This window comes from Octodon degus, unplaced genomic scaffold (genome assembly GCF_000260255.1).
Source record: "Octodon degus isolate 3935 unplaced genomic scaffold, OctDeg1.0 scaffold00233, whole genome shotgun sequence".
NCBI lineage: Eukaryota > Metazoa > Chordata > Mammalia > Rodentia > Octodontidae > Octodon > Octodon degus.
The window spans coordinates 2,528,205-2,539,377 of NW_004524809.1; the positions used below are offsets into that span (position 1 = coordinate 2,528,205).

At 55.8% G+C, this 11,173-nt stretch overlaps 1 protein-coding gene across 1 annotated transcript in view; it reads right to left on the reverse strand.

Annotated features, from left to right (window-relative positions):
- The window catches only part of Plxnd1 (plexin D1), a 29,351-nt gene that overhangs the window by 13,030 nt on the left and 5,148 nt on the right, over positions 1-11,173 (reverse strand). The window contains exons 2-11 of the mRNA XM_023705910.1: positions 5,976-6,152; positions 5,421-5,552; positions 5,201-5,301; positions 4,965-5,094; positions 3,952-4,129; positions 3,762-3,870; positions 3,378-3,480; positions 2,458-2,562; positions 531-620; positions 289-382 (exon numbers count right to left, since the gene is read on the reverse strand). Coding sequence (XP_023561678.1) covers positions 289-382; positions 531-620; positions 2,458-2,562; positions 3,378-3,480; positions 3,762-3,870; positions 3,952-4,129; positions 4,965-5,094; positions 5,201-5,301; positions 5,421-5,552; positions 5,976-6,152 — 1,219 coding nt within the window. The remainder of the gene's footprint in view (positions 1-288; positions 383-530; positions 621-2,457; positions 2,563-3,377; positions 3,481-3,761; positions 3,871-3,951; positions 4,130-4,964; positions 5,095-5,200; positions 5,302-5,420; positions 5,553-5,975; positions 6,153-11,173) is intronic.

The following is an 11,173-nucleotide window of genomic DNA, read 5'->3' on the forward strand; positions in this document are numbered from 1 at the left end:
AAAAAAAAAAAAAAAAAAAAAAAAAAAAAAAAAGCAGCAATGATTCCCAGGCTTCAGTGCTGTAACCATCCAACACTGCACCAAAGCTATACAGGGCCTGAGCCCTCTTTCACTGGGGACAGTGAGGCTCAGAAAGGGCAAATGAGATTCTTGAAGTTGCTCAGCCATTGACAGGAGATGCTGCAGGACCTGGTGGCTGGCAGGGGCACAAGAGAACAATGAGGGGACTGTGGGCCTGTAAAGGTTGTGTCCCTAGCTATGAAGGGTGGAGGATGAGGAGCTACCCACCAGTCATGGGGTCAGGGCTGTCCAGGAACCGGGGTGGCTGCCCCTGCAGCTGGAGGGTGAGTGAAAACACCTGGCTCTTCTGAGTTGTGTGCAGCTGCAGAGGACAGGAGGGTGGGAAGGGCTGCAGGTCTGGGTCTCTGTGTGGGTGGGTGTGGCTGCAGGGGGAGGGGCCAGAAGTAGAGGAGGACTGGAGGGAGGATGGAGACAGCATCCGGGTTTTCTTGGGAGGTCACACCACTCACCACCACATGGCTGCAGCGGATGGCAGAGCCATTCACCCACATAGCATCGAAGCTGTCCTCTAGCCCAAAGCTGCACCGGAGGGCTGCTCCCTGTGGGAGATACAAAGAAGGGCTGCAGGTACAGGCAGCACTGTCCCCCAACACCCCTGGGGTGCCCGAGCTGGCTGGCTGTGCTCCTTTGGGCCCCTTCCTACCTCTGTGTCCAGATTCTGGGGAGGCAGAGACATCTCACCCTCCCTAGAGGCCTAAACCAGGCTGGGACTCAGCTCATAGCACCAGCTCCCCACCTCTGCCCTAGAATTCCTGCAATGCTCTGCCCCAGGGGGTCTTTTCCTTGTCCCTTTGGATAGCCCATTCCCTTTCTGCAACCAGTAGGATGCAACACAGCCCTGGCCACAAAGCTCCTGACACCCCCTATCAAAGGGCCACCCCCATGGGATCCTGCATCCCCCCACTTGGAAGTGGGTGTTAACTCCCTGCCCCATCTCTCACCCACTGCAAGAGGTTGGAGCTGCCCAGCCCCTTAACAGCACAAAGCAGCTGGAAGAGTTCAAGCTAGGTTCAAGTGTCTCTTCTGCTCCTTCTTAAACTACATGGTCTTATCAAGTCACCCCACTTTGCAGAGATTTGATTTTCTTTTACTTTTTGGCTTTTTTTTTTTTTAAGACAGGGTCTCACTCTCCAGTTCAGGCTGGTTTTGAACTCATTTATGTAGGCCAGGTTGGCCATAAACTCACAATTATCCCCCTGTCTCCGCCTCTGAAGTACTAAGATTACAGACCTGCACCACCATGCCTCATAGCTTTTTAGTGTACACTGTAGTATGGGAATCAGAAATCCTATCCCCTTCCTTGCAGGGTTGCTGGGAAACTGGAGCTTGCATATCTTACAGGTTTGCAAACCCTGGGTGCCTAAGATGAACTTATGTGGTGGGTGTGTGGGAGGTGCTCAGTAATGTTCGCTGCTGGAGACTGCATGGCCAGCACCCCAGGCGCATCTTGCTCTCCCAGCAGCAGCACCAGCATATGCTGGCTGGCTGAGCCAGCTAGGGTTCCTGTGGCTGAGGCCATGAGCCAGTCACACTCTCTATGCTCCAGCTGTTGGAAAGGGGATACCTCACAGACAGTACAGCAGGCTCCCTTTTTGGGGTCCTAGCCGGGAACAACACAAGGCAACTGGCTGCTGACAGGGCAGTGTCCATCTGTCCTTGGCAGAGCCAAGCTGAGGAAGCACACAGTGGCCTGGGAGTCCCAGAGGACAGGGACCTAGGGACAGATAACCTGGGACTAGGGGCCAGGGTACCCAACCAGGCTGGGACTCCACTGTCCTCTCCCTACGTGTCTAATGCAGGGCACGTAGTCCCACGTGTGACAGCCATTGTGGCAGCTCCTCGTGGGAGCAGCAGATGGCCTCCCAGAGTGGGATGGGTGGCTCCTTGCCAAGACTCAGAGAAGCTTCCCACCCAGGACGCTGCAGGAGGGTGGGCACGGGGGAAGCAAAAACCCGGCCATCTGTTTAGGCCTCAGTTTCCCATTACAGTGTAGAGACTACTGAGGTGCTAGGTGGGGTCAGGTGGGACCAGCAAGGACAATGTCCACTGCCCACTGTGTGAGCCACATCCAAGTGTACCACAGACATCCCAGGCCCCACCTTCCCAGGCCAACGACACCCGGACCACACTCATCTCACCAGATCCTGTCATGCCCACCCCAGACTAGGGCCACCTGGGCCCTCCTCCCCTACCCCAGGGGTGCAGGCCACACCCACCCACTGCCTGGGCTGGAAGGGCCCAGAGGGATTGGCACCCCACATTAGGGTCCACTTGTCACCTGCACCCCCCCATCACCTTGTGCCTTCCCTTGTCCTAAGGAATTCTAGCTGGGGAACCAGCAGTGAGTTGGGCCGCACACCCCATGCAGAGACTCACATAGAAGGAGGCAGCGTTTGCCAGCGGCACGAAGATGTCCTGAACGCTGCCCGTGGGTACGGGTGCCAGTAGTGAGCGTAGAGTCTGAGGACAGTCTTGGGGGCTCTATGGGTGGCAGGGAGGATTGATCACAACCTGTACTGAGCAATGCTAGGTAGATGTCAAGGGTCCCCTGAGCCAGGCTGCTGTCACACACCTGTCCCCCAGGCCCCAGTATGAGATCTGCATCTACCAGACCCTGCCACCTCCTGACACTTGTGCCCCAGCCCACCTGACCCACCTCCAGATCCCTTGCCTCAGGCTCCTGTCCTGTCCAGTCCTTCTCTCTTGGCAGAGCCACCTGGGAGCCACCTCCTCCCTCTTCCCAGCCCCTCTGGTTATGCATATGAGGATGGGGACAATGGGGGCAGGCAGGTGACTCCTTCCAACTCTGGGCAGCCAAGGTACAGAGCAGCCCTTCCACAGCCACCTGGCACTTGGTGACCTGTCCAGTTACATAGGCTGGGTGGAAGCTATCTCTTTTCTGGGCGATGACAGTGACCCTCAAGGACAGTCCTACTGCCATATGCTGCTGCTCCCACCCTCAGAACCATAGGCCCACGGTGGACATTCTGACTGGCTGCTGCCTCAGAAACCCTACCCAGCTGTGAGCGCCTACACCTCTGTTAAAAACCAGCATAAAAGTCCCTGGGTACACAGTGGCCCTTAGTCCTGCAGGTGGCCCATTTTACAGATGGAGAATCAGATCCAGGGAGGGTTAGGAGGCTGGCAGCGCTCAGTCAACGAGTTGCACCCAAAGCTTTTACCATGGGCTAGCAGGAGCACACCTAACTGAGTTTTTAGTGTTTAGGAAGAAGATGTAAGGTCTTAGACAGGCCTCCGATGTGCATGCTAAAGTTTTCATAAGGAGTAAGGCTTACCACGGGGTTGGACGAGGCCTGGCACTGGGACTGATTGGAGACACAGGTGTGCTGCTCTGTGCACCAAAAGCAGGGCCAGCGTGTAGACAGGCAGCTGGTGCAGCTGGAAGACAGGCCCTCAGACTCTGCCCCCACTGTCACCTGACCCTGACAGGAACCGTTAGCCCAGGAGGCAGGGGACACAGAGAACCCTCTAAGGGGTGAGCTCCCCTCTGCCAGATCTATGCAAGGGGCCTACAGAAGGCCACCACATGTGGTAAAGAGTTCTTGGGGGGAGGGTGGTCTGCAGAAGGCTGGTGGGCAGGTGAGCACCAGGAGGATACCATGAACACCCCAGGGCCTCCCTGGGGACACTGCCCCCCCACGGGGTATCCAGCCACTCACGCTGCACTGGGGGCCACATGGGCAACTCGACTGCAGTCATAGATGGTGAAGTTGGCTGAGACAATGGCATGCCCCTGGACCCTCAGGCACATCTCCATGGTTACGTGGTCTGGAGATCATAGGCAGGGACTTCAGAGGCCAAGGATCAGGACCCACCCCTGGCACCATCTACCCTCCACCCCTTCCTCACCCTGGTGGGGTGGGAAGGCTGGAAAGCGATCCCGGGGCAGGAGGTTGCAGTAGGCAATCTGGTGGCCATCAGCAGGGCCTGGAACTCGAGCCACCGTCTGGATGCCGTTGCCGTAGTCACAGGTCATCTCCAGGCCACTGAGGCGAGGCAGGCTGCCTGAGACCTGCAGGATCATGCCCTGGAGGAAGGGGACCCCAGTGTGGGACAGACAGCTTGGCCTATAGCTGACCTGCCTCAGCACACCTGGAGAGACGGTGGTAGGGACCAGCACTCAAGGCCCAAGGACTGCACACTCCACATAACGTCTGGGCCGCATATTCCACATAACCTCTGGGCCTCAGTTTCCCCAGGCAGAAATGCACTGTGCTCAGAACTGTCAAGTAGGTTCAGTGTCATCGGCCTTGAGACCTCTTTGTCCCCTCAGCCTTGGCGCCTCATTCCCACACCTGCGCGCTACAGCAATCTGCCAGGGCCACATGGCTCACTTTCCTGGCCTTGTTCAAATGTTACTTCTGCCAGTTCCCCGCCATGACCAGTCTCAAACGACCCTTCCATCTTCTCACACCAGGCACACTCTTTTCCCACCCTCTGTATCACCAACTTCATTTTTGAGACAGGATCTTGCTACATAGCCCAGGCTGGCCTCAAACTTGCAGCAACCCTTCTACCTCGGTTCCCAAGTGCTGAGATGACTGGCATGCAACACATGCCTGGCTCCTTCACATCTTGTGGAGTCCTGTTTATGGCTGTGGCCCCAGAGTCTAGAATGTGCCTGGTACATGGCAGGGGCTTGGTAACATGTGTGCGAGTTTGCCGGGAACCCATTACTTCTCTGTGCTGGGATTTTCCCTTCTGTGCATCTGCCCTATAGCTGTGCCCAAGAAGACGGCTGTATAGTAGCTGGTGCTGGCCATGGCCATGGCAGTGAGGCCCAAGGCATGGAGCAGGTGTGGCCTTCAGTGGCTGCACACTCCCACTAGGTTACCTAACAGAAGGGATCTGTGGCAACTCACTGGATGCTCCTGGTGCACGTCGACTTCAGCTGGCAGCACGGTCATGGCAGGGCAGCGGTCTGGGCCCTCACTAGCACTGGTCCAAAAGTATGGCTGGCTGGAGTTGGTGCAGTCCTGCTGCATGGTGCACCTGGGGGTGGCATGAGGCAGGTCCCAGACAACTGTAGTCTGCCACCCACTGCCACTGCCACCGCCGCCGCCACCGCCACCACCACCATCACCACGCAGGGCCTTACCGAGTCTCTAGTGCACACCAGCCGCAGTAGGCATCTGCTGCACCCACGCAGTCTCCACAAGTGGCATGGGCCTCACAGGCTGCGACCTTCAGACGAGCCATCTGGGGGCAGAAGTGTGCAGGGGCTGGGGAAACTAAGGCCTGAGGCTCTCTAGGGGAGGGAGTGAGTCTGGCTGTGCACAGCATGGGGCCACAGGCACCTGGGGGGGGGGGTGTCTCACCTGGTGGGAAGTCATCAGGTAGAGGTAGCCAGGGTCTGTGGGGTCGAACTGCATGACAGGATGCACGGGCTCCCCATAGGCCACCGTCACCACACGCCGGCTGACCACCTGCATGCTCTCATTTAGGCTGAGCTGCAGGGGACAGGGACATCACACAGTGCTCAGTGGCTCCTGCCCATCCTGCCCCTGTGCCCCATATGTCCCACCTCTGTGGGCCTTAGGGCATCTGACCAAGAGTAAAGACCTGAGTCTGAATTCTGTGCAAATATACATGTTGTACAAGCCACCTCTTCTCCAGCCCTGCAGAGTCAAGGAGCACAGAGAAGCCACCAGCCAACCTCACACCTCTTCTCCCACCCACATCATATAGGGAAACTGAGAACCAGAGTCCTGTATTTGTCAGGATGTGTTCCTGCCCCATGAAAGCCCCACAACAGCTTCCAAGCCTTGACAGATGAGAAAACTGAAGCTCAGCTCACATAGCTGGCCTGTGGAAGAGCCCAAAGACCCAGGTTCAGGTCTGTCCAGCTGCAGAGCCCTGTGAAACTGTCCTACCTTGAGGAGCCTTCCAGTGGCTGTGCCCAGGAAGATGGCTGTATAGTTGTTGGCACTGGCCACGGCCACAGCAGTGAGACCCGGGGCACGGAACACAGGTGTGGCCTTCAGTGGCTGCAGGATGGTCAGTGGGTGCTGCAGGTGGGCTGCACCACAGTCTAGCTGTTCTGGCTGCAGCTGCAAGAGATGCATAGGATGGCTCAGCTCCAGAACCTTCCACGGCTCCCAGTTGCCCCGGGACAGGGTCTCAAGACTTGGTGCCCCAGGTCCAGATATGGCAGGGCCTGTCCCTGATCTGGAGTCCATGTGGGAATGACTCAGGTTGCCAGAGCCCAAACTAGGCTGACTTCAGAGGCTGAAGGAGCAGTGTGATAGGTTCTGGCCCGAGTACAAACTACTGAATTATCATGGCCCTGAATCATCAATATGGCTGAATCCCTAAAACAACAGCTTATCTTCCCAATGACCACTCTCTCCTCCTTCCCCTCCCTAGTCCTGGATACCTTTATCAAGCACACAAGGGAGACCCCAATCAGCTCCTCAGGTGTCACTGAAACTGCCCCTCAAACTCCACCCCTAGTGAAAGTCCATGAAGTCTCGGCCTTTCTGTCTCAGGTCAGAGGCTTCCCCCATCTCCCTGAAATCAGTCCTCTCGCTTGATCCTTACAGTGTCCTCCTGAATGGCCATAAAGGCCTTTCCTTCTCTTTGTTTTACTTCTGCTTCTCTGCAGCACTGAAAAACCTAACAGTGGTCCCTGCCACCCGGAAGGCCAGGGCAGGAGGCCTGAGTTAAGAGTTGAAGCCCAGCCCATGCAATTAATTTGTGTGATGCTGGAGATCAAACCCAAAGCCTTTTGCATGCAAGGCAAGAGCTCTACCACAGAGCCACATCCTCAACTCCTACCCTTGGCCTCAAAATTAGAGACCCTGCCTCAAAATAAAAACTAAAGCAGGGAGAGGGGGGTAGCCCAGGAGAAGAGCAGCCTTGGGGCCAGTTCCTGGTAGAAGGGTGGTGGGGCGAGAGGCAGAAACAGAGCAGAACAATACTCTGCCCTCAGGGTTGCCACTCCTGGCCCAGCAGCGACCACACATGTCTCAGTTTACCCAGAGGCCCAAGGGGGTACCCTCTTGCCCAATCCCTGCACTTGGGCTGGCTCCACCTCTTCCCACAGGGCCCAGTCTCAGCCAGGACTCCAGGTCCCAGCAGCTTGGCTGACTTGGCTCCTCCTCACAGAAGCCATGCTGGTGTGAGGCAGGGCTCAGGAGATCTGGGTGCCCCCGGGTCTGACAGGAGGGCATGTCCCCCCCCTGCCTCAAGGAGGCCCCATGGGTGTCATGCTCACAGTGCTGACTTGTGCCGTGTACTGTCACACTGAACCCTGGGGCCTCTATGAGGTCTGATCTCAGGCGTGGGGAAACTGAAGTGCAGAAGATTACCAGCCGTAACATCAAACCACTCCACCTGTGGACCCCGCCTCCACATGGGGCTCAGGGGTCCCCAGAGTGCAGCATCCCAGCAGTCTTCAGGGAGCTGCTCTTTGGGTTTGCTTGGTGTCCTGCGGTGCTGTAATCCTGAGCCCCTTGTGTGACTTTGAGGTGTCAGAACAGTGGGTGTCCAGGCTGGGCCACTGGGGCCCAGGCCTGAGTGCACTTTGGTGACCTGGGGGGTGACCTGCACCAGCCACATCACTTCTCTGGGCCCCAGTTTATCTAGTGCAAGTGGGCACATCAGTCATCAGGTGACATATGTGGTGATAAGAGCCTGGGGAGTTCCTTGGTCAATGTGTATGGCTTCCAACATAGGTACTGCTAACATTAGCATCATAAAATGGAACTGGGCCGCAGCTAAGTGATGAGCATGTGGCTGGCAGACCCATGCCCAGATCCAGGTCCCTCCTCAGCCCTCCCACAAAAACAACCCTCAATCTGAAGTTCCCCTTGCCTGAGACTGAGGCCCTCCACCCCCAGACCCACATCCTCCACGCCAGATGCTCATGGGCACCCATCTGGCCAAGCCCCACGGTCTTAGCTCTTCCTTCTCCCTCACCTGGGCACCATTCCTAGACAGCAACCCCTTCATCCCTAGGAGCATCCAGAGACCCCAAGGAAACCAAGGATGGTACCTAACTCTCCATGCACTGTATTTCCTCCCAGGACACAGGCTGGAGGTAAGATCTGATCTATACATGAAGCACCAGAAGAGAATGACAGTGATAACACAGTTGAGCTGGGAAGATAACTCAGCAACATAAAGCACCTGCCTGGCAAGCGTAAGGTCCAGAGTTTGATACCCGGTACCAAAAAAAAAAAAAAAAAAAAAAAAAAAAAAGGCCTAATTGGTAATACCACTGAGACAAAGCATTGTTCAGAAAGTTGGGTGAATGTTCTCTTTCCCAGTCACCTCAGCGACCTCAGCATACAATTTCTGTTCTCTTTATGATGTCAAGAACATCAGTGTGTGCTGAAAGGAAGTGCTGTTGGCTTCTCTCTGTGGGGCCTGTCTCTCCAGAGTCTCTGCTCCTGGGCTTTGGGGGCTGAGATTGGAGGATTCCAAGGGGGTCTAGACACCACCCTGCACCAGGGACGCTTAGGGTAGCAGCTCAGTGAGGCCTTGCTGGCGGGCGAGGGAGGGCTCCCCTCAGGGCAGCTGCAGTAGGGCCTAGGATGGAGCAATTGAAAACGGGTGGCCTGCTGGCTTCTGGAATTTTCCACTGAATGCTATGGTCCTGGGTTGACCGAGGGGAGCTGGCACCAGGAGTGGACCACAGATGGGGTGGCCTGCAGCCTTCGCCCCAGCCCCCCACTGCGGGTGGGCAACAGTTATGTAACTGTCCATGAATATGGATCCCTCCGTCATTAGGAAATGGGCTGTGTGCAAATTAAAACTGTCAGCCCTGGGGGAGGGGACCCAGATGATACCAGTGGGGCTCTGTGCACCCATCCTGAGCTTGGGGCTGGCCCAGCCGTGACCTCTGGGCCCCCAGAGGCACAGGCTGGGACCCGGCTCTGCTGCCTGCCCTGACGTTCACAAGCCATTAATTCTGCACTGAAGGAATTTTCTAAAAACCTTCCCCCAGATTTTTTTTTCTTATCCTAAAAATAAAGTCTATAAAAAAAAAATTTAAAGGAGAAGCCACCAGCTGCTCTAAGCAATGGTTCTGGTTCCAGGCTGTCCCACACAGGGCTGTGGCCCAGGAAGGGGACTGGTGTGTGGACAGCCTCCAGCACACCCCTGAAGCCCTGGCCAAACCCTGGCTACTGGGATCTTGCTCTACTCCAACCCTTTGGTCTCCAAAGACCCTCAAACACCTCCTGTCTGTGTCTCAACCTTTACTATTGCTCCTTCCACCGCCAGTGTCTGAGATGCTCTCCGGAGCCTTGCACTGGTCACTCTATCCTGACCCATACTGCCTTTCTCCCAGAGGAGCCCGATCAGGGTCTAGCTGGCTTCCAGAACACGGCTCTAGAGAAACTTTCCCTGCTCTGTGTCTGTGATGGCACAAGGCTGGCAGCACAATCCCGAGCCTTCTTGGTGTGGAGACTGAGCTCTGGGGTGAGTGTTTACTAAAGAAGAGAGACTAATTTTGACTGAAGTGTGAATGACTGTATTCAGCAGCTTCCGTTACAAGCAGAGTGACTGAGAGCAACACAGCTGTTCTGGTGCCAGGATGCCAAGGGAAGTGTGTGACTCAACTGCACAGTCGCCACATGCAGCAACAACACAAGTTCCAACTCCTCAGAACCTCAGGCCTTGAAGTGGGACACGCAGTAGCCAGGTCTTTGCTCCTTTCTGAGGAGCCTCTTCTCCAGGGCTGGTGGCCTCCATGACATACTCGGAGGCCTGTCAATCTTGTGGCCTTAATTGTACCAACCCTTTCTCTCAGGGTCAGCAGAGGCCCTGTTCCTTCCTACCTTGGGCTGGCACCCAGAGCAGGACTTACGTGGCCCGGGCTCCACCCTCTGGGCATCTGCTTTAGGTGCTAAACCACAGGGGTGGGTGCCTGAGCCCTGACTCCTCTCAGGACCCTCTCAGCGCAGCCCAGGAGGCCCAGGATTTGAGCTGCTCCCACACACCAGGCAGGCGCTCCCCACAGAGCTGCACCCTCAGTCCCTAGGAAGGGAGAAGGGCGTCTGGAACAGGAACCCAAGTTAGTGAAGAGTCATGTTTAAAGCTGGTCTCTTCATTTTGACAAACGTCGCGTGGTAACGAGACAGGGGCAGGGGAACGGGGAGTGTACACAGGAACTGCCTGTGCTATCTTTGTAACTTTCCTGTAAATCTAAAATTATCTGCAAATAAAAATGTTTATTTAAAAAACCCTCCAGGGCCAGTGAGATAGCTCAGAGGTCTAAAGCGCCTGCTTAGGCAAGCTCAGAGACGGTGGCTTGATATCCTGCACCACATGGGGGGGGGGGAGACTCAGCCAGCCACAAAAGAAATAAATAAAAATAATAATTAGTGTGACTTTGAGGTGTCAGAACAGTGGGTGTCCAGGCTGGGCCACTGGGGCCCAGGCCTGAGTGCACTTTGGTGACCTGGGGGGTGACCTGCACCAGCCACATCACTTCTCTGGGCCCCAGTTTATCTAGTGCAAGTGGGCACATCAGTCATCAGGTGACATATGTGGTGATAAGAGCCTGGGGAGTTCCTTGGTCAATGTGTATGGCTTCCAACATAGGTACTGCTAACATTAGCATCATAAAATGGAACTGGGCCGCAGCTAAGTGATGAGCATGTGGCTGGCAGACCCATGCCCAGATCCAGGTCCCTCCTCAGCCCTCCCACAAAAACAACCCTCAATCTGAAGTTCCCCTTGCCTGAGACTGAGGCCCTCCACCCCCAGACCCACATCCTCCACGCCAGATGCTCATGGGCACCCATCTGGCCAAGCCCCACGGTCTTAGCTCTTCCTTCTCCCTCACCTGGGCACCATTCCTAGACAGCAACCCCTTCATCCCTAGGAGCATCCAGAGACCCCAAGGAAACCAAGGATGGTACCTAACTCTCCATGCACTGTATTTCCTCCCAGGACACAGGCTGGAGGTAAGATCTGATCTATACATGAAGCACCAGAAGAGAATGACAGTGATAACACAGTTGAGCTGGGAAGATAACTCAGCAACATAAAGCACCTGCCTGGCAAGCGTAAGGTCCAGAGTTTGATACCCGGTACCAAAAAAAAAAAAAAAAAAAAAAAA